The following is a 24146-nucleotide window of genomic DNA, read 5'->3' as shown; positions in this document are numbered from 1 at the left end:
TTAGGTTTCCGCCACACACAGCTTTTTGCTATGTTCAATTTTAGCCCCATCTGGCCAGAGAACCTTCGTTTGCTGTGTCTTCCACATGACCAGTGGCAAACAGGATTTCTTGTGACTCACTTTCAACAATGGCTTTCTTCTTGCCACTCTATTAAAAATGCAGATATAAGAACTACACAAGGATATTTAGCGAAAATGTAAGCAAATATCCTGCAGCCCGCGCCATCACCAGAGTTGCGCTATAACGGATTATTAGTATTTAGTGGGTGTATAAACTGGTGGAATTTAAGTTAGGTGTCCACATACAGTACTTGGGGAACTGACCCCGAAGTTTTTAGTGTTCATTGATCTGTGGCCCATCTGTATAGTTAACACTATTAACATATAGTTATAATAATTTTATTGATATAATAGAATTTGGACTATCACAATAATTTCAACTGGTTGAAGCCCATCACAATACAGGATATGTTTTGAGAACTGTATGATCATTTGAGAGATTTGTTGTGATGCAACTTGCAAATTTCGATTTTTGACATTTGCTCTTTACCATAGGTTCATTGAAGGCCTGTATGGAAATCCTTCACAGTATTATTATCTGGAATTTACAAAGAGGTAGGAGAAAAAATGATAAGCTCAGCATTGTACTGAAAAATGTTATGAGCAAACTTGTCTACCATCATGATTATTTTGTCAGACGCTTTGTCACTCCATTGATGCTTGGTAAAGACTTTGTTTCTTTTGATGTTTCCAAACTGGGTAACAGTTTTATCAAAGTGGATGAAGACCTAGTGGAGATGTGCATACGAGAACATATAAATCATAACTGCCCTGGTATAGTGCTTAATCATGAAGTACCAACAAAATCTTTACATTCTTCACTGTATGAAGCAAAAACTCCAGAAGGTCATTCACTGGTGTACGTATTTAAACAAAGGACCCTTAATGATATCCTGCAAACCAACCGCACAGTTGATGCCTACGAACATTTCCAGGAAATGTCAAGACTCATTAAAACTTGTCAAAAACATGAAAATATCGTAGCACTGAGAAATGTGCCAGTAAAAGGTATTCTGCCATTTTTTGTAGTTGAAAATGGGAAACCTCTTTTAGAATATTTGCATAAAAAGGAAAACCAACTTACTTGGTTTCAGATGATTCAGATACTCATTGATATTACTACAGCAGTCCATCACTGCCACAGCAACAAGATTTTACTTTGTGATATCACGCCAGCCAGCTTTATTATTGTGAATGATGGATCTTTGAAAACTAAGCTGGCCAGTTTCCTGCATGCTAGAAGTGGGGAATGCGAAGACTCAAGCAACACTGCTGACGGTTACATTAATGATATCAACTTCCTGTGCTTCCAAGGTAAAACCAAAAATTACATGTTGCTATAAAATATGATCTTTCAGCAGAAAAACATTGATGTAAATAAGAACATGGCTAGATAGGGCTAGGCGTCAGATTTTCAGGCATAACTTTATTCATCTTTATAGTCCTTTTCAGCGCCAAGATATAAATGTTTTTGTTATTAAGCTAATGAGCATCCAAAGCGCAGTGGACGTTTCCCAGCCTGGCAAGAGTCCAAGTAAGTCCAGTCCATGTCCTCCTTATTACCTCCTATTAGCCATTCTGCATCTGCCAACCCAGTTTGACTGATCTAGGAGGACAAGGGTTAGACATACCTGAGCTTTTGAGCTTTATTTGCCAATGAATAAAAAGGCATATCTCAGCCTGACGAAAAGCTCTATCTAGCCATGTGCTTATTTACACCCATGTTGTCCTGCTGACAGGTCTGCTTTAACCCCTTAAGGACCAGGCCATTTTACACCTTAAGGACCAGAGCGTTTTTTGCAATTCTGACCACTGTCACTTTAAACATTAATAACTCTGGAATGTTTTTAGTTATCATTCTGATTCTGAGATTGTTTTTTCGTGACATATTCTACTTTAACTTAGTGGTAAAATTTTATGGTAACTTGCATCCTTTCTTGGTGAAAAATCCCAAAATTTGATGAAAAAAATGAAAATTTTGCATTTTTCTAACTTTGAAGCTCTCTGCTTGTAAGGAAAATGGATATTCAAAATAAAACATTTTTGGGTTCACATATACAATATGTCTACTTTATGTTTTCATCATAAAATGTATGAGTTTTTTCTTTTGGAAGACACCAGAGGGCTTCAAAGTTCAGTAGCAATTTGGAAACTTTTCACAAAATTTTCAAACTTGCTATTTTTCATGGACCAGTTCAGGTTTGAAGTGGATTTGAAGGGTCTCTTCGTATTAGAAATACCCCATAAATGACCCCATTATAAAAACTACACCCCCCAAAGTATTCAAAATGACATTCAATAAGTGTATTAACCCTTTAGGTGTTTCACAGGAATAGCAGAAAAGTGAAGGAGAAAATTCACAATCTTCATTTTTTACACTCGCATGTTCTTGTAGACCCAATTTTTGAATTTTTGCAATTGGTAGAAAGGAGAAAATTTTTACTTGTATTTGAAACCCAATTTCTCTCGAGTAAGGATATACCTCATATGTCTATGTTAATTGTTCGGCGGGCGCAGTAGAGGGCTCAGAAGGGAAGGAGCGACAAATGGTTTTTGGGTGGCATGTCACCTTTAGGAAGCCCCTATGGTGCCAGGACAGCAAAAAAAAAACACATGGCATACCATTTTGGAAACTAGACCCCTCGGGGAACGTAACAAGGGGTAAAGTGAACCTTAATACCCCACAGGTGATTCACGACTTTTGCATATGTAAAAAAAAAAAAAAAAAAATGTTTTACCTAAAATGCTTGGTTTCCGAAAAATTTTACATTTTTAAAAAGGATAATAGCAGAAAATACCCCCCAAAATTTGAAGCCCAATTTCTCCCGATTCAGAAAACACCCCATATGGGGGTGAAAACTGCTCTGCTGGCGCACTACAGGTCTCAGAAGAGAAGGAGTCACATTTGGCTTTTTGAAAGCAAATTTTGCTCTGGGGGCATGCCGCATTTAGGAAGCCCCTATGGTGCCAGAACAGCAAAAAAAAAACCACACGGCATACCATTTTGCAAACTAGACCCCTCGGGGAACGTAACAAGGGGTAATGTGAAACTTAATACCCTACAGGTGTTTCACGACTTTTGCATATGTAAAAAAAAACATTTTTTTTTTACCTAAAATTCTTGGTTTCCCGAAATTTTTACATTTTTTAAAAGGGTAATAGCAGAAAATACCCCACAAAATTTGAAGCCCAATTTCTCCTGATTCAGAAAACACCCCATATGGGGGTGAGAAGTGCTCTGCTGGCGCACTACAGGTCTCAGAAGAGGAGGAGTCACATTTGGCTTTTTGAAAGCAAATTTTGCTCTGGGGGCATGCCGCATTTAGGAAGCCCCTATGGCGCCAGGACAGCAAAAAAAATAACCCACATGGCATACTATTTTGGAAACTAGACCCCTCGGAGAACGTAACAAGGGGTAATGTGAATCTTAATACCCCACAGGTGATTCACAACTTTTGCATATGTAAAAAAAAAAAAAATACTTACTGTAATCCTCCGCCCATGTGAGTGTACCCTGTACGTTCACATGGGGGGGGGGGGGGGGGAACATCCAGCTGTTGCAAAACTACAACTCCCAGCATGTAGGGTCTATAAGTGCATGCTGGGAGTTGTAGTTTTGCAACAGCTGGAGGCTCCGTTTTGGAAACAGTGGCGTACCAGACGTTTTTCATTTTTATTGGGGAGGGGAGCTGTGTAGGGGAATGTGTATATGTAGTGTTTTTTACTTTTTATTTTATTATGTGTTAGTGTAGTGTTTTTAGGGTACAGTCGCACGGGCGGGGGGTTCACAGTAGTTTCTCGCTGTCAGTTTGAGCTGCAGCAGAATATTTGCCGCAGCTCAAACTTACAGCCGGATACTTACTGTAATCCTCCGCCCATGTGAGTGTACCCTGTACGTTCACATTGGGGGGGGGGGGAACATCCAGCTGTTGCAAAACTACAACTCCCAGCATGTAGGGTCTATAAGTGCATGCTGGGAGTTGTAGTTTTGCAACAGCTGGAGGCTCCGTTTTGGAAACAGTGGCGTACCAGACGTTTTTCATTTTTATTGGGGAGGGGGGCTGTGTAGGGGAATGTGTATATGTAGTGTTTTTTACTTTTTATTTTATTATGTGTTAGTGTAGTGTTTTTAGGGTACAGTCGCACGGGCGGGGGGTTCACAGTAGTTTCTCGCTGTCAGTTTGAGCTGCAGCAGAATATTTGCCGCAGCTCAAACTTGCAGCCGGATACTTACTGTAATCCTCCGCCCATGTGAGTGTACCCTGTACATTCACATTGGGGGGGGACATCCAGCTGTTGCAAAACTACAACTCCCAGCATGTACGGTCTATCAGTGCATGCTGGGAGTTGTAGTTTTGCAACAGCTGGAGGCACACTGGTTGTGAAACACCGAGTTTGGCAACAAACTCAGTGTTTTGCAACCAGTGTGCCTTCAGCTGTTGCAAAAGCTACAACCCCCAGCATGTACGGACAGCGGAAGGGAATGCTGGGTGTTGTAGTTATGCAACAGCGGGAGGCATACTACTTTGGCTGGGGATGCTGGGGATTGTAGTTATGCAACAGCTGGAGACACACTGGTTTGCTACTTAACTCAGTGTGCCTTCAGCTGTTGCAAAACTACAACTCTCAGCAGTCACCGACAGCCAACGGGCATGCTGGGAGTTGTAGTTATGCAACCAGCAGATGCACCACTACAACTCCCAGCATGCACTTTAGCTGTTTGTGCAAGCTGGGAGTTGTAGTTACACAACAGCTGAAAGTACACTTTTCCATAGAAAGAATGTGCCTCCAGCTGTTGCAAAACCATAAGTCCAATTAGGGAATGCTGGGAGTTGTGGTGGTCTGCCTCCTCCTGTTGCATAACTACAGCTCCCAGCATGCCCTTTTTGCATGCTGGGAGCTGTTGCTAAGCAACAGCAGGAGGCTGTCACTCACCTCCTGCTGCTGCTGATCGACGCTGCAGGTCAGTCCCGCCGCCGCCGTCGTCGCTCCTGGGGCCCCGATCCCAACATTAATGCCGGGGATCGGGGTCCCCAGCACCCGGGGTGCACGTCCCGCACCCGCTCACGTCCTCCGGAAGAGGGGGACGAATCAGGCCGACGAATCAGGGCGATCGTGAGGTGGCACCAGTGCCACCTCACCCCTGCAGGCTCTGGCTGTTCCGTCCGTCTCTGACGGCCCCGATCAGCCAGTAATTCTGGGTCACCGGGTCACCGGGTCACTGGAGACCCGATTGCCCCGGAATCGCCGCAGATCGCTGGACTGAATTGTCCAGCGATCTGCGGCCATCGCCGACATGGGGGGGGGCATAATGACCCCCCTGGGCGATATGTCGCGATGCCTGCTTAGCGATTTCAGCAGGCATCGGGCACCGGCTCCCCTCCAGCTAGCGGCTGGGGGCCGGGAATGGACAGGACGTACTCTTACGTCCTCGGTCCTTAAGGACTCGGAAACGGGGGCGTAGGAGTACGTCCATTGTCCTTAAGGGGTTAAACCATACTGTTAGTTAAAAAAATACTATGTTAGCAAATGAAAATCTTTAAAGGGGTTGTGCGCTGCCCTGCCTTTCAGAGCTCCGCTCACAGCGTCCGGAAGTTCATTACTCCGAACGCTGTGTGCGGGCTTCCGTGTTCGCGGCCACCCGGCGTGACGTCTCTCCCGCCCCCTCGTGACGTCTCGCCCGGCCCCTTAACAAAAGTCTATGGGAAGGGGGCGCTGTCACGCCCCCTTCCCATAGGCTTTGGTAGAGGGGGCGGGCGGGATGTCACGAAGGGCCGGGCGTGACGTCCGGGGTGCTGCAGGGGCCGGGCGTGATGCAGGGGTGCTGTAGCCAAGATCCCAGGGGTCCCCAGCGGCGGGACCCCCGCAATCAGACATCTTATCCCCTATCCTTGGTATAACGGATAAGATGTCTAGGGGCGGAGTACCCCTTTAAGTTTTCACACAGATTTTTGAGAAAACTGCCACTGCAGTTTTTTAACCAAAGCCAGAAGTATATTTAAAAGTTATAGGAAATTTAATGGAAGGACATATACTATGTGAGTGAATATTAGGGGATGGGCAGGATTATACAGTCAGGGGGTCTAATTGATTTACATTGAGGGATGTGTATGGCAAATACACACCCCTGAACATATAATCCCACCCATTCCCAGGACTCCCTAAGCTATGTAATGATAATGTAAACACATTTTTTGGGGGTTGGCCACAGGTCCTATTTAACCCTTAAGGACGCAGGAGTTTTCCGTTTTTGCATTTTTGTTTTTTCCTAATCACATTCTAAAAATCATAATGCTTTAAATTTTGCACCCACAGACTCAACTGACTTTTTTTTGCGCCGCCAATTCTACTTTGTAATGACATCAGTCATTTTACCCAAAAATCTACAGTAAAACAAAAAATCATCATTGTGCAACAAAATAAAAAATGCCTTTTTGTAAGTTTGGGGGCTTCCATTTTTACGCAGTGCGTTTTTCGGTAAAATTGACAACTTCTCTTTATTCTGTAGGTCCATACAATTAAAATGATACCCTACTTAAACAGGTTTGATTTTGTCTTACTTCTGCAAAAAGTCATAACTACATGCACAAAAATTTATATGTTTAAAAATGTCCTCTTCTGACCCCTATAAATGTTTTATTTTTCCACATACAGGGCCGTATGGGGCAAATTTTTTGTGCTGTGATCTGAAGTTTTTATCGGTACCATTCTTGTTTTGATCAGACTTTTTAATCGCTTTTTATTTATTTTTTTATGGTAAAAAAAAGTTACCGAAAATATGCTATTTTGGACTTTGGAATTTTTTTATGTGTACGTCATTGACCGTGTGGTTTAATTGATACATTATTGTAGTTCGGACATTTACACACGCTGCGATACCACATATGTTTACATTTATTTTTATTTACATACTTTTTTTTTTATGGAAAAAGGGGGTGGTTCAAACTTTTATTATGGAAGGGGTTAAAGGAGTACTCTAGATAGGAAAATTGTACTCCATACTGCCAGCAGTAAAAAAAATAAAGAGGTACATACCTTCCTTCGCTCCCCCGGTGCCTCCGGTGCTCCGGTCTCCACCGCGATCCTCTTCCTGGTTGCTGGTGGTTGACGGGTCATACTGCGCTCAGCCAATCACCGGCCGCAGCGAAGTCCCAACTCGGCTGGCGATAGGCTGAGCGGCAGTGTGACGTTTTCGGCTCTGGCAGCAAGTATGGAGTACAATTTTCCTATTCTGAAGTACTCCTTTAAATCATCTTTATTAACTTTTTTTTTACACTTTTTTTTGCGATGTTATAGCCCCCATAGGGCACTATAACATGCATTACACTGATTGCCCCTAGTTATCTGCGATCACACGAGGACCGGGGGCCATGCGGCAGAAAGAAGGCGCAGGCAAGTGGAGGCAGCGGCGGCGATGTCAGAGGCAGCAGTGAAAATTGCTGTAAAGTGATCTTCACTGGTGCTTCTACGAGGTTCAAAACTACAACTCCCAGCATGCCAAGACAGTCTCGGCATGCTGGGAGTTGTAGTTTTGCAACATCTGGAAGGGCACTGCTTGGAGACCGTTATACAGTGGTGTCCAAACTGTAGAGCTCCAGATGTCAATTCAAAGCATGCCGAGATTGACCAGGCATGCTGGGAGTTGTAGTTCGGCAACATCTGGCCCTTCAGATGTTGCCGAACTACAACTCCCAGCATGCCTGGGCAGTCTGGGCATTCTTGGAGTTGAAGTTTCTCAACATCTGGAGGGCTACAGTTTGGAGACCACTACACAGTGGTCTCTAAACTGTTCTTCAGTTGTTGCATAGCTACAACTCCCAACATGCCCTTCGGCTGTCTGGGCATGCTGGGAGTTGTAGTTCTGCAACAACTGGAGGCACACAGGTTGGGAAACATTGTCTGTTTCCTAACTCAGTGTTTCCCAACCCGTGTGCCTCCAGCTGTTGAAAAACGATAACTCCTAGCATCCACTGACAGACCATGCATGCTGGGAGTTGTAGTGTTGCAACAGCTGGAGGCACACGGATTGGGAAACACTGAGTTAGGAAACTCCCCCCCCCCCCAAATGAATATACAGCGAATTTACAGCGAATTTCCCGCTTCAAGTTTCAGCTGCTGCTAATTTTCCGCAGCTGCTCAAACTCTCAGCGGGAAACTCCCTGTAAACCTCCGCCTGTGTGAATGTACCCTAAAAAAACTACACTACACTAACCCTAAATAAAGAGGAAAACACTACATCTACACTACACCCTTACACTGTAACCCAGCTGGAGGCACCCTGTTTGGGGAAAACTGACGTCCAGTATTTTTGATGAAGGAGGCAAGTATAATGCTTGCATCTGGGTACACCCCTATGAAAATCCCCCCCCCCCCAAAGAAAAAATTTAATACCCACCTGTGACCCCATTTTGGAAACTAAACCCCTCACAGAACGTAACAAGAGGTATAGTGAGCATTTATACCAACAGGTGTCTGAAAGATTTTTGGAACAGTGGTCCGTGAAAATGAAAAATGTAATTTTTCATTTACACAGCCCACTGTTACAATAATCTGTCAAACACCAGTGGGGTGTAAATGCTCACTGCACCCGTTGTTACGTTCATTGAGGGGTGTAGTTTCTGAAATGGGGTAACATGTGTGGGGGGGGTCCACTGTTCTGGTACCATGGGGGCTTTGTAAACGCACATGGCCCCAGACTTCTTTTCCAACCAAATACTCTCTCCAAAATCCCATTGTCGCTCCTTCCCTTCTGAGCCCTCTAGTGAAAATAAAAAAAATATGGGTGTAGAAGAACGTGTTAGTGTAAGAAATGAAGATTTTGAATTTTCGCCTCCACTTTGCTGCAGTTCTTTTTTTTAAACCAACTGGTGCCAGAAAGTTAAACAGATTTGTAAATTACTTTGATTTAAAAATCTTAATCCTTCTAGCACCTATCAGCTGCTGTATGCTCCATAGAAAGAAAATAACTTCCTGTGGAGCATACAGCATCTGATAAGTAATGGAAGGAATAAGATTTTTAAATTGAAGTAATTTAAAAATCTGTTATTTTTCTGGCACCAGTTTATTTAAAAAAGAAAATTGTTTTCCACTGGAATTCCCCTTCAAGGGCTTAAAAATATGTTTAACATAGTCACTTAATTTAAACAAACACACGGGATGGGGGGGGGGGGTATCATTCCCAGTTCCAGCGCAGAGTGGAAATATTGCAATTCTGTGGCACAAGAAATAAAACTAATTTTGGTAGGTATTTTTTAGCTAAAACGACGAGTGCAACTGACAGAGAAAAACTATCATTTTGTGATTTGAATCCGTTCCTTGTATTGCCAAAAAAAAGTACTGACCAAATTTTATGTGTAACTATAGGCTCAGCATAACATAGATATATCTGTAACCCTATAAGCATCTACTAAAGATTGTGATCAGTCCATGTCCCCACTTAGGATTACAATGTATAGTATAAAAAATTAACCCCTTAACGACCACGAGCGTAAACTTACGCTCGTGGCCGGCTCCAGTTATGTGAAGCACGCTCAGGAGCTAGACGCGCTTCATACCCGGCAGGTTGCTGTCAGCAGCCAGGACCTGCGGCTAATACCGTTGCCGATCGAGCTGATATCAGGTATTAACCCTTTAGACCCCATGATCAAAGTTGACTGCGGCGGTTATAAAGGGAGAAAATTGTTGCCAGTTAGCTCAGTGGGCTGTTCGGGACCGCCGTGGTGAAATCGCAGCGTCCCGAACAGCTGAGAGGACAACGGGGGGCTTCTTACCTTGTCTTCCGCCGTCCAATCGTCACTCTGCTGCCCGGTGCCTGAGAACCAGGCTGGAGCAGCAGAGCACCGATAACACTGATCAATGCAATGCTATGGCTTTTCATTGATCAGTGTCTGCAATCAAGGTATTGCATGTTATTGTCCCCTAATGGGGCTTTAACATTACAAAAAAAAGTGTAAAAAAATTGTTAATAAATGGGATTTAACCCCTTCCCTAAGAAAAGTTTGAATCACCCCCTTTTCCCATTTAAAAGCAAAAATATGTAAATAAAACCGTATGACGTATATGTAAAAAAAAGCCCAAAATTGCGCATTTTTGGTCACTTTGTATACCCTAAAAAATTTATAAAAGGTGATCAAAAATTCCCATCAAAACAAAACTGGTACCAATAAAAACCAGATCATGGCGCAAAAAATCAGCCCTCATATATCCCTGTATACGGAAAAATAAAAAAGTTATAGGGGTCAGAACATGACAATTTTACACATATTAATTTTGTTGCATGTAGTTATAAGTTTTTTTTAAAGTAGTAAAATAAAATAAAAACGATATAAATTAGGTATCCTTGTAACCGTATGGACCTACAGAATAAAGATATGGTATCATTTTTACCAAAAAAAGTACTGCATAGAATCGGAAGCCCCCAAAATTTACAAAATGGCTTTTTTTTTTCTTAAATTTTGCCCCACAAATATATTTTTTCTGGTTTTGCCGTAAATTTTGTGGTGAAATGATTAATGTCATTATAAAGTACAATTGGTGGCACAAAAAATAAGCCATCATATGGGTCTGTAGGTGCAAAATTGAAAGTGTTATGATTTTTAGCAGGTGAGGAAAAAAACAAAATGAAAAAACTGAAAAAACCTGTGTCCTTAAGGGGTTAAAGGGGTATTCTGGTGAAAAGTTACTTTTTTCATATCAACTGGCTCCAGAAAGTTAAACAGATTTGTCAATTACTTCTATTTAAAAATATTAATTCTACCAGTACTTATCAGCTGCTGAAAATGAGTTGTTCTTTTCTGTCTGACAACAGTGCTCTCTGCTGACACCTTTGTCTGTCTTAGGAAATGTCCAGAGCAGGAAAGGTTTGCTATGGGGATTTGCTTCTACTCTGGACAGTTCCTGAGACAGACAGAGGTGTCAGCAGAGAGCACTGTTGTCAGACAGAAATGAACATCTCAACTCCAGCAGCTGATAAGTACTGGTAGGATTAATATTTTTTAATAGAAGTCATTTACAAATCTGTTTAACTTTCTGGAGCCAGTTGATATGAAAAAATAGTTTTTCACAGGAATACCCCTTTAACCTATTATTATGTTTTGGAATGTGGAATAATCCATACATGGAGCAAACCCATACAAAACATAAAAAAAACATACAAAGCTGATCTGAACCACTATGCTACTCATGTTGTAAAGGGTTCCTTAACACACCAGAAATGTCAATTCATGTCCCAGGAAAGAAGAATTGGAAAGTTGGATTTCAATTTGGTATGTGTTTGTTCTCTGGGATATAATCCAACGCAGTGCTAAGAAATTGATAAACCATAAATGGATGCAATTGAATGATAACAAGTTACAATCGGAAACTATACATTCATTTTATTATTCCTTTTTAATAACATTTTTGTACTTTATAAGGTGACAGCAAGGAGAATATAGCAGCGTATTTTAGTTCTCCTGAGAGCCTTTCCAACAGAACTTTTTCCAAGTATACAGATGTATGGATGCTTGCTACAACCTTATATTCAGTCCTTCTATATGGCAGAAGACCATTTGAAGAGCTTTCTCATGTCAACATTTTTGATTTTGTGAATGAGGTATGTTTTAGCATATACATTTCTCTTGGTGAACTAAGCAAAGTATTTTTTGCAATGTAAAACGAAGATAAATATTCTCGCTTCAAACCACATCATTTTTCTCTGTCCTAAAAATTGAACTGAATTAGATCGTTCAAGAATCTGGGATGAGCATGATGAGCATGAAGCTAATATCTTTATTACACAGAGTGTCGTACCGGCTATGAAATACATGAATCGGGCACAAAACATACACATTTCATAGTCATTAGGAATGTAAGACACACCCCAAATTTATAAGCATGTAGTGATAATTATCACCGAAGAAAATCTTCAATAATACATGTTGACATATTTTAGCTACCACCTTTTTCTAGACTTTTTTTTTTTTTTTAACTGACACAATTCCAAAGCACTGCCAAAATGGACTGTTCCAGATGTCTCCAATATGGTGCAAAAGCATTTTATGGGAAGTACAAATAGAGAACAATGTCGTATTTCGGGGGCATGTCCCATTTATCAGATTGCTTGTAACTATCACACTTGGCCTGGCTTGGCATGTTGCGCTCTGGTCAGTTAGGAGTTACAGGCCCGGGCCAATCAACAGTACCCTTAACCATATACCTGCCGTGAGAACATTATGCATACCTGCTGTTATATTTTTTTTCTGGTTCCCTGTTTGTTTTTGTCTGTTTACTCTTCTTGTCCTGACTTGTTTCCCTGACTTCTGTAAAGTTTTGTTTAATATTTTGACTAGTTTCGCCTCTGCACTTTATATAATACAGGGAAGCAACACTTTGTGTGGACAGCTCTCTTGCTCGTGTTTCCAGCACCAGTGCATGGCATGGCATGACTAAGGACCTGTAAGGGTCCGAAACGCTTCAGCTCCTGCCTGATGCAAGTTTGTGTCTGCTGATCCTACAATAATGACCTGTCGTTTTACCGCACTTGGCGCTGGACACTCCTTTGTTATACCGTTATATAATACAGGGACCACTGTCTAGTTGTGGATCCAGTGTCTAGGTCGGATACACAATTAGGCAGAGAAAGTGGTTCTGGGTGAGCTCAGAGCTGTACTTTTCCCTGCCCTATGTGATATTGCTACTGCAGAGTTACATACAGAGCATCTTTAAACACATTAGAATGGCGCAATAAAATTGTAGGAGTGACTTCCCTAAATAGACAAATATGCACAAAATTTATAAAACATAATTAAAGATGCATATGCCACTCTTACCATTTTCTAGCACCATTCTAGTGTGTACAAAAAGGCTTTGCATGATGTTAAAGAAATCTGGAGCCCATTTAAAACAGGTTTCTTTTCCATGTTCTTTGAGAGTATATGTGTATTGACTTCCTGCTGATATTTCCTGGCTGAGCAACTCAATTTTAACTCTAGTACCTCCATAGCATGTTTGAAATACACACCACTTCTACAAGGTGAGAATCCATCCATTGATTGGGCCATCTAGGGGTGACTCTCAACTGGGTTTGTGATCACAAGGAGTTGTCCTTTTTTCTTTTGTGTTTTCTAAAACTGCAATTTTTGATGTAACAAACATGAATTTTGATCATTGCAGATTAAATCACAACATACTGCAAGAAAGCCAATCTCAATCCCTCCTGATTTGTGGAATATTTTACAAACTAATTTGGATTTTCATGCCACAACACGAACACTAACAGAAGCTGTCTTACAAGACCTGAAAACATATCAAAATAATTTGGGTATGTGAAATGTTATATTTTTGGTTGCTTATACAGTATAACCCATCTTTCATAAAATTAGTATGTAGAGTTGCATTCTTTTTAAGAAACGAATAGAAAGTAAAAGTCAGGGGCAACTCACCACTCCCTGTGTTCAGACTTTTATTTTCACATGCTTCCTTTGGCTCACAGCGTTTGTTGGCCAGAAGAATCACAGCCATGTGAAATGTATGTTGCCCAATTTTATGCACCTTGCCTGTACACCCACACCTTTTGGAAAATAAAAGCTTGAACACAGCGAGTGGTAAGCCACTTACTTTCATCTTCTATTCGTTGCTGAGAGTGATACTTGAAACAGTTGTTGCTGAACACCACTACATTAGGCAGACAACAGAAGCGACTGCGCTAGCTAAACTGTGGTAGAAGAAAGTACCCAAGAAAGGGGAACAGTAGTACCAATTGCCCCTTTAATATTTGATGGACATTAAAGGTCCATTTTTTTTTTTTTTTGTTAGCAACAAAGATGTGTGGAGCCTATTAGTAAAAAAAATTTACATTTTAACTTATAGGCTATGTTCACATGCCAGAATTTCTGAGCAGAGTCCTATTGATTTCAATGGGATTCTGCTGCAAAATGAAATTTGTTTCCCCAGTAGAAAAGTACTGCCTCTCTCCACTATTGCTAATGCCTAATGAACTGATTTCTATATTGTACAAATATGTAGTTATTTTATTCTATATTAATAAATTGTATTTTTTACTATATTTTGCTAAGCATTATAAATAATATGTTTATTTTGTAATATTGTATAAAATATTTATAAGTCTTTCCTTGTGTTTCAGGACCTAGAAGTCATACCTTCTATACAGTGACCTCTGTCAGCAGTTATATAAATCCAGAAGAGATACAGAGGGTAGTATCTATTCTATAAAAGTTGTGAAAACAGTAGAAATACTATGTAGAATATACAATTTAATTTCCTTTTCTATTGGATTTGACAGCTGTAAAAGACAGCAAAGAAAAGTGAATTTGACAAAAAAAAAAGACTTCTCCCAATTTTGGTAGATACATTCGTAACCTGCACTATGAAACATAGCATGAGCTTTATAAGTGGTGCAGACATAATAGTCACACCCATTCTAGCTTTTCTGGTGCCTGAGACAAAATCTGACATGGTATGCATGCAGATAGTCTATAAGTATATATAACAGTACAAGCAAAGATGGCTGTATGCCTTTATACTTCTAAATAAGCAATACCCAAATATTGCCTATATACAATGAACAAATATTATCACCATACATACTACCATAATACAAGTGGTGCACCTATCATTTCTGCTGCCTAAGGCAAAAAGTAAAACAGTGCTCCTTCCACTTCCCTCCATGTTGCAGATTAGCAATGTGCCGATTATGATTTTATTCCATGCAAATCAATAGGATTTAAAGGGGTACTCCGGGATAGAATCTTTTGTAACATACTGCTCAAAGTCCTGGCATTTATAAAAACAAAACAAAACAAAAAATCAGGACTTCCCCAGGACAACAGGATCTCCCCCCACTCCCCCAATGCCTCTAATGTCCTGCTCCCTTCCTCTGCTGCGGTCTTCTTTCTGATTCTCGTGGTGGACTTGTCAGACTGCAGCTCAGTTATGGTAATCACCATCTGCATCGATGTCCCACTCTGGCCAGTGATTGTGAGCAACAGCATAATGTATTGAGCCCCAACCTCAGTCTTCTTCCTGGTGCCGGGGCCAAATATGTCAGACTGATTCTCGGCCTATCACCGGCCGAGGTAGGACATCGATGTGGCCAGAAATTAGCTAAGATGCAGTGTGACAAGTCGACCACAAGAGTCAGGAAGTGGACCGCAGCGGAGAATGGGAGCAGGATAATAGAGGAATCAGGGGAGTGGTGGGAGGTAAGTCTAGTATGCTTTATTAAATGCTAACTGTTATTTTTCATAACTTAAGTCATGCCAAATTATAGTATAGATTCTGACAATTAAACACATGTAATCACTATCTGACTTTATTCAGTCTATTAAACTTAATGAGCCCATTACCAGTTTGCTGCAGTACACATTATTATTTCTTTATGAGAGGTTGCATATATGTACCTCTGACATAATGGAGAAACATAATGTAAACATGGCCTATGCTCTAATCGATGGAGGTTTTTCCTACTTTAGTTTTACATTTTAAGAGTTTTAAATTTTAGTAATCTGGAACAGCCATCCATTGGTCAACAATGATCATCTTACTACTATAGGCTTAGACTCTTATCTTAAGTGCAAGACAGGGCACACTGTAGAGTACTAAGTCACTTCAGCCATCTCATTTCCTGAGGCATACATAATGTTTACAGACAAGAAATATAGTGCATTACTTTTTACAGTTGTCCTGTACATAAATTGAAGGCTACAATTTATGTTCACATCTGCATTATGGTTTCCTTTATAAACACAGTGCTGGATTAAGTGCATGCCAGACTCTGGCAGTGCCCTACAGATTGTAGTGACTCACACAGGGGACTGCCAGGTTTTGACCGGAAAAAGGTTTGCACGTAGTGCTATTCTTTCTGTCAAAACTTATGGAATATGTGACAGCTCCTCATGATGCCTCTTATGCAGATGTGAGCCTTACTGTGTCTTGGCTATATATGGGTTTTTATGAGTTAGTGTTATTATAACTTTTTCCATAACTTTTATTTCAGGGCTATGTGGATGACACTGGTACGTATTATAACTTAAATGTCTGTCCATAGTCGAAAACTACACCGTCACATACAGTACTCTTCGGGTCAGCACATCTGTTGGAGTTTCCTGTCAAATTCTAAAACTCAATGGCAACATTTTAGAGACAACATTTTTCCATATTACCCATCACTCAATTTGGAAAGTAATGAGAAAAATGGGTGAGGAGATGCAGTTAAGGCCAGATTTATTAAGCAGAATAGGTGGAATGACATTGGCAAAAATCTTGTGCATAGAGTTTAACTTCTGACTTTCAGGCTTTTTATTTATAAATTCAGCACAAATCACTCCAACTACTTTATGTTTTTGTAAATATTGGCCCATGCATTTGCACATCTTATCCATAAAGTCTAAGAAGGAGCGCTTTGGGTTCATGGAGAACTGGGCTGATTTCGCTGACGGATACCGGCTCTACCATAGGGATGGGCTGCACCTCAATGGGGAGGGTGCAGCTGTGCTTGGGGAGAAGATGGCTAGAAGGGTGTAGGAGTGTTTAAACTAGGGACTGGGAGGGGGAACCTACAACATAGGGGGAAGATAGTGTAGATAGAGAAGGGGGACTTATTAACGTACCTGGGGGTGGAACGGACGGAGAGGTTAGAATAGTTAATATTGGCTTCATAGGAAAAAAAACATACACTATTGAATTGCATGTTGGCTAATGCCAGAAGTCTGTCCAATAAAACGGATGAACTGGAGTTGATAATCTCGGAGGAGAATTATGACATAGTCGGTATAAATGAGACTTGGTTGGACGATAGCTGTGACTGGGCGGTCAACATACAAGGTTATAGTCTATTCAGGAAGAATTGGACAAAACAGAAATGGGGAGGAGTTTGTCATTATGTAAAGTCCAGTCTGAAGGCCGCACTGCGGGAGGATATATGGGAGGGAAACGATAATGTGGAGGCATTATGGATAGATAGAAGGAGATTAAAAGGAAAAAATTCTGATAGGGGTTTGCTATAAGCCACCAAACATAATGGAAGAGGCAGAAGATCAATTACTGAGGCAAATTAACAAGGCAGCAAATCAAAATGATGTGATAATAATGGGGGATTTTAACTATCCTGATATAAACTGGGAGACTGAGACCTGTGAATCTCATAAAGGAAACAGGTTTCTGACTATAGCTAAAGACAATTATCTGTCCCAAATGGTGCAGAGCCCGACCAGAGAGGGCGCCCTACTAGACTTAATATTAACCAACAGACCTGACAGAGTAACTAATGTGCAGGTATAAGGACACCTAGGAAATAGTGATCATTATATCATACATTTTAACTTGTTCTTCAATAAGGGAATCTCTCGAGGGGCCACAAAAACAAAGAACTTTAGCATGGCAAAGCTTGATCAACTCAGAGGAGCCCTTAAAATTATAAAATGGGTTAATGTCCTCAAAAACAAGAATACTGACACTAAATGGGAGACTTTTAAGAATATTTTAACTTCTCACTGTAAGATGTATATACCTTATGGGAATAAAAGGGTCAGAAATAAAAGAAAACCAATATGGATGAATAAAAATGAGGGCGCAATAAATGACAAAAATAAAGCATTTAAAGTACTTCACGGCAGTGAAGAAGCATTAAAAAGCTATAGAGAAAAATGTAAAATATGTAAAAAAGCTGATAAAAGCTGCAAAAATAGAGACAGAAAGACTCATTGCCAAAAGGAGTAAAACTAACCCCAAAATGTTCTTTAACTATATAAATAGCAAAAAGGTAAAAAATGAAAGTGTAGGCCCTTTTAACCCCTTAACGACCCAGGACGTATATTTACGTCCTGCGCCGGCTCCCGCGATATGAAGCGGGATCGCGCCGCGATCCCGCATCATATCGCGTCGGTCCCGGCACTTATCAACGGCCGGGACCCGCGGCGATGTGCGGTGTTAACCCTTTAGAAACGGCGCTCAAAGCTGACCGCCGCTTCTAAAGTGAAAGTGAAAGTGACCCGGCTGCTCAGTCGGGCTGTTCGGGACCGCCGCGTTGAAATCACGGCGTCCCGAACAGCTTACAGGACACCGGGAGGGCCCTTACCTGCCTCCTCGGTGTCCGATCGGCAAATGACTGCTCCGTGCCTGAGATCCAGGCAGGAGCAGTCAAGCGCCGATAACACTGATCACAGGCGTGTTAATACACGCCAGTGATCTGTGCAAGAGATCAGTGTGTGCAGTGTTATAGGTCCCTATGGGACATATAACACTGCAAAAAAAAAAGTAAAAAAAAAAAGTGTTAATAAAGGTCATTTAACCCCTTCCCTAATAAAAGTTTGAATCACCCCCCTTTTCCCATAAAAAAATAAAACAGTGTAAAAAAATAAATAAATAAACATATGTGGTATCGCCGCGTGCGTAAATGTCCGAACTATAAAAATATATCATTAATTAAACCGCACGGTTAATTGCGTACGCGCAAAAAAATTCCAAGTTCAAAAAAAGCGCATTTTTGGTCACTTTTTACACCATTAAAAAATGAATAAAAAGTGATCAAAAAGTCCGATCAAAACAAAAATCATACCGATAAAACATCAGATCACGGCGCAAAAAATGAGTCCTCATACCGCCCTGTACATGGAAAAATAAAAAAGTTATAGGGGTCAGAAGATGACATTTGTAAACGTATAAATTTTCCTGCATGTAGTTATGATTTTTTCCAGAAGTGCGACAAAATCAAACCTATATAAGTAGGGTATCATTTTAACCGTATTGACCTACAGAATAATGATAGGGTGTAATATGCACTGCGTAGAAACGGAAGCCCCCAAAAGTTACAAAATGCCGTTTTTTCTTCGATTTTGTCGCACAATGATTTTTTTTTCCGTTTCGACGTGCATTTTTGGGTAAAATGACTAAGGTCACTGCAAAGTAGAATTGGCGATGCGAAAAATAAGCCATAATATGGATTTTTAGGTGGAAAATTGAAAGGGTTATGATTTTTAAAAGATAAGGAGGAAAAAACAAAAGTGCAAAAAAAGTCCTTAAGGGGTTAAAAAATTCTTCTCCACTGCATTCACTGAGGAAAATGAAATGTCAGGTTAAATACAGCGAAATAAGGTAAACTCCCCAGTACAGGTCACCTGTCTAACCCAAAATCAAAATAGACAAATCACCAGGTACAGATGGCATTCACCCCCTTGTTCAAAAGGAATTAAGTAATGTAATAGAGAGACCATTATTTTTAATATTCAGGGACTCTATAGTGACAGAGACTGTTCCCCAGGACTGGCACATGACAAATGTGGTGCCAATATTTAAAAAGGAGTCAGTACAAAAAATGGAAAACACTATAAAGGACAGTGCAATATTACAATGCACAATGGATCTGGATAGGTTGGAGGTTTGAGCTGGGAAGTGGCAGATGAGGTTCAACACTGATAAATGTAAGGTAATGCACATGGGGAAGAAAAATCCGGGCTGGGATTTTGTATTAAATGGGAGAACACTTGGGACGACTGACATGGAAAAGGACTTGGGAGTCTTAGTTAACAGTAAATTTAGCTGTAGTGACCAGTGTCGGGCAGCTGCTGCCAAGTCAAATAAAATCATGGGGTTTATCAATAAGGGCATAGATGACCACGACAAGGAAATGATTCCTCTGTACAAATCACTAGTCAGACCACACATGGAATACTGTGTACAGTACTGGGCACCAGTGTACAAGAAAGATATAGTGGAGCTGGAGAGGGTTCAAAGACGGGCAACCAGAGTAATACGGGGAATGGGAGGACTACAGTACCCAGAAAGATTATCAGAATTAGGGTTATTTAACTTAGAAAAAAGAAGGCTTAGGGGAGACCTAATAACAATGTATAAATATATCAGGGGGCAGTATAGAGATCTCTCCCATGATCTATTGTATCTATAACAAGGGGGCATCCTCTACGTCTAGAGGAAAGAAGGTTTCTACACCAGCCCAGACGGGGGATCTTTACTGTAAGAGCAGTGAGACTGTGGAATTCTCTGCCAGAAAAGGTGGTCATGGGGAACTCTGTAAAAGAGTTCAAAAGGAGTCTGGATGCCTTTTTGGAGAGTAATAACATCGCTGGTTATGTATACTAAATTTATAGGGACAGAACGTTGATCCAGGGATTTATTCTGACTGCCATATTTGGAGTCGGGAAGGAATTTTTAGGGATAAAGGTTGAACTTGATGGACTGTGGTCTTTTTTCAACCATATGAACTATCTTATTATGTAGTATCATTTTTGCATGCTACCTTTTGATCTTTTTTACTCCGCTATTTGTATTAAAATTGGCAAATTTTGAGCTTTTTGTTGTTTTTTTACGGCGTTCACCGTGCAAGATAATTTACATGATAGCTTTATAGTACATGTCATTATGGATGTGGCAATACCTAGTATGTATATGATTTGTGTTTTAATTTTTTGGGGATGATAATACAGGGCTTTTATTGGGGAAGGGGCTTTTTTTTATTTTTTTTTTATACTGCTGCCATAGCAACCAACAATGACCCGCAATCGTGTCGCAGCGCCGCCGTTGGTGAACAGGGGAGCATCCTCCCTCTGTCACTGGCGATCAGTGCTGCAGTCACATTGACCGCAGCACTGAAGGGGTTAAATGCCAGGATCGGAGCGCAGCTCCGCTCCTGACAGCTGCGGCGGGTGCCCAGCGATATGCGAACGCTGGCCCCAGCCGCCGATCATCACCTGCACACTCACGGTGCCCTGATCGAGAATGGACGTATACATATATATATATATATATGTATATATATATATATATATCCATATATATAAAACTCAATAGCCCTGATTTACTAAGAGTGTCGGGTTTATCTCTAAGTGTTTCTTCATTTACTCCGTGTATTTTTCTCCCTGATTTACTAATGTGTCGCATGGGAAAAAAAATTGTGTCCCACGGGTTGGAAATTGTGTTGCACGGTAAATTGTATATATGCCCCCAGCACAGCGCTATCATATACCCACCGCAGCGCATATATATATATATATGTCCCCCGCACAGCGCTATCATATGCCCCCAGCAGCGCATGTTATATATGTCCCCTGCACAGCGCTATCATATGCCCCCAGCAGCGCATGTTATACATGCCCCCGCACAGCGCAATCATAAGCTCCCGGTAGCGCTATCATTGACAAGCATTCTATTAGTAGAGCATCTCTCCAGGAAGCCGCTGACCGATGCTCTGCTAATGCTCTGCTTGTCAGTGATAGCGCTTCAGAGGCATATGTGTATAGAAGCGAAGAGGGGACCAGATATATAGCGTTATCTGGTCCCCACTTCACTTCTATACGCAGTCCTCCTCAGTGCAACCACCACAGCTGCCCCTTCGCCTCCCCCATCCCCGGTGTTATAATTACCTGTTCCCGAGGTCCGCGATCCTTCTGGCCCCAGCGCTGTTGCTGTGCGCTAGAGTGTTTTTCTTTTTTGTAGGGAACACGCCCCTTTTTGTGATAACCGCGCCAATTTTGACGGGTTTAAAAAACACTCGGAGTGATGATATATTTTGTCGGGTTGTGCGACCAAATTTGTGTCGCATGGGCTATGCAACACAAATTTTTTTGCACAACCCGACGAAAAGAGTTGGGTTGACATTAGTAAATGAGGGCCATTGTGTGTGTGTGTCTGTGTGTGTGTGTATGTTCCAGCATCACATCCAAACAGCTGAAGATATTAACATGAAACTTGGCACACATGTTTCTTATATGTCAACAACAACCCTTACTCACCTCTATTTGCCAGGGTCAGGGTTTTTGTTTAAAGTCCCACACAAGTCTATGGGGAATATATGTTACTGCATAACTTCCAAATGGCTGGAGATATTTCGATAATACTTGGTCACATTTTACTTATATGTCCACTTAATTTAACCCTTAACTACCCCCATTTTTGAGGGTCGGGGTTTTTGTTTAAAGTCCCATGCAAATCAATGGGAAATGAATGTACCCACATAACTTCCGTACGGCTGGAGATATTTCAATAATACCTGGTACACATATTATTCATATGTCAAATAAAAAGATATGATAGTTAAATTAACCCTTACCTACACCCTTACAAAAAATATGGGTTTTTGTTTCAAGTCCCATGTGAGTATATGGGACTTCCAGTACCTTACTCCACAAGCGGGCTGCATCTCTTGGTGAATGTGTCAATCCGGCTTGCAAGCCACACCCCATCTCACAAGGAGAGGAGGTCGGGATAGGAGGTCGGGATACGAGGTCGAGATATGAGGATGGGATATGAGGTCGGTATAGGAGGTCAAGATAGGAGGAAAGAATAGGAGGTAAGGATATGAGAACGGGATATGAGGTCGGGATAGGAGGTCGAGATATGAGGTCAGGATATGAGGATGGGGTATGAGGATAGGATATGAGGTCGAGATAGGAGGACGGGATAGGAGGTCGGGATATAAGGTCGGGATGTGAGATCAGGATATGAAGACGAGATATGAGGATGGGATATGAGGTTGAAATGTGAGGATGGAATATGAGGATGGGATAGGAGGACAGGATAGGAGGATGGGATAGGAGGTCGGGATATGAGGACAGGATATGAGGAGGGGATCGGAGGATGGTATATGAGGTCGAGATATGAGGTCGAGATATGAGGTCGAGATATGAGGTCGGGATATGAGGACGGGATATGAGGTCAACATATGAGGACGGGATATGAGGATGGGATAGGAGGACGGGATAGGACGTCGAGATGTGAGGACGGGATATGAGGACGGGATAAGAGGACAGGATATGAGGATAGGATAGCAGGCCGGGATATGAGGTCGAGATATGAGGACGGGATATGAGGACAGGATAGAAGGTCGGGATATGAGGACGGGATATAAGGACAGGATATGAGGTCAGGATATGAGGACAGGATATGAGGTCAGGATATGAGGTTGAGATATGAGGACGGGATATGGGGACAGGATAAGGGGTTGGGATATGACAACCATATATGGGGATGGGATATGAAGTCAAAAGCTTCCTCTTTTGTTGATTTTCCTCCCCAACAAGGATGAGGAAGGAAAAACCGGGCACTCAGCTAATATATATGTGTGTGTGTGTGTGTGTATATGTCCATTTGCGTCAAGTCACGGGAAAAATTGATGTATATATGCATCCATTGGTGGGAAGGGGTTAAGGCTATGTTCACACAAAGTATTTTGCCCAGTATTTTTAACCAACCAGTGGAACCAACACAGAAAAAAGAGGCAAATCTCCTGGTTACTCCTGGTTCCACTCCTGGTTTTGGTTAAAAATACCGAACAAAATTCTATGTGTGCACATAGCCTGAAGCAGATTTGGTGCGTATTTGACACATCAAAATTCAAAAGAATTATTATTTTTTTTTTTTTTTTATCGTGAGGGATGTGTTTTAAAAATCCACATAAAAATGTAACACATCCATGTCAAATTTAGAAAATAATAATAATGATGATCATAATAATTTTCATATATATATATATATATATATATATATGTCAACATATTCCACAGCACTTTACAATTCCAAAAGTACATATATAGACACAATTTAGTGATGAAAAATATAGATTGTATTAAAGACAGGAGGTTGACTTAATAGGCACTTAAAAGAAAAAAGTTGAACCTTTATACAATATATAATACAATAAGTTCATTGCATAAGGATATCAGCTTAAGATCCTCCTGACTAACTTTGGTGGGCATGGCACTTCTAGTCAAGTGAGCACCAAATATGGAGGTATTTCTGCCTGCTAAGGACATAGTTTGTTTAATCCACCTTGCTACAGTAGAAGAAGAAACCTGAAGGTGAGGTTTACAAAAAGAAATGCGTAATTGAGATGTTGAATTACTTCTAAGAGGTTGTGTCCTAAATTTGTATAATTTCAAACAACAGACAACATATAGATTATCCTGATGAGGGTAAGCTGGATAAAAACCTGACCGAATATTAGTCTTGGTACGTCTGTAAATGTACGTCTTGATGTGGCAGTACTTTGTGCACCAGGACGTACATTTACGTCCTGTACATGATCGTGAGCATCGGAGCGATGCTGATAGCAGCCAGGCACCCGCTGGTAAGGGCCG

General features: G+C 41.1%; 1 protein-coding gene across 6 annotated transcripts in view; it reads left to right on the top strand.

Moving 5' to 3' along the window:
• Positions 1–24146, top strand: part of LOC130281834 (uncharacterized) — a 110346-nt gene that overhangs the window by 48870 nt on the left and 37330 nt on the right. For 4 of the 6 annotated variants that reach the window (XM_056529509.1, XM_056529510.1, XM_056529506.1 and 1 more), the window contains 5 exons: positions 556–1374; positions 11475–11653; positions 13213–13360; positions 14183–14253; positions 16055–16073. In XM_056529509.1, the coding sequence (XP_056385484.1) occupies positions 556–1374; positions 11475–11653; positions 13213–13360; positions 14183–14253; positions 16055–16073 (1236 nt within the window). The remainder of the gene's footprint in view (positions 1–555; positions 1375–11474; positions 11654–13212; positions 13361–14182; positions 14254–16054; positions 16074–24146) is intronic. The other 2 variants (XM_056529512.1, XM_056529511.1) reach the window with 2 other exon arrangements.

This window comes from Hyla sarda, chromosome 7, assembly GCF_029499605.1.
Source record: "Hyla sarda isolate aHylSar1 chromosome 7, aHylSar1.hap1, whole genome shotgun sequence".
In the NCBI taxonomy this organism is placed as follows: Eukaryota; Metazoa; Chordata; class Amphibia; order Anura; family Hylidae; genus Hyla; species Hyla sarda.
The sequence above is the reverse complement of the archived record's forward strand: the minus strand, read 5'-3'. Positions and strand labels throughout refer to the sequence as shown.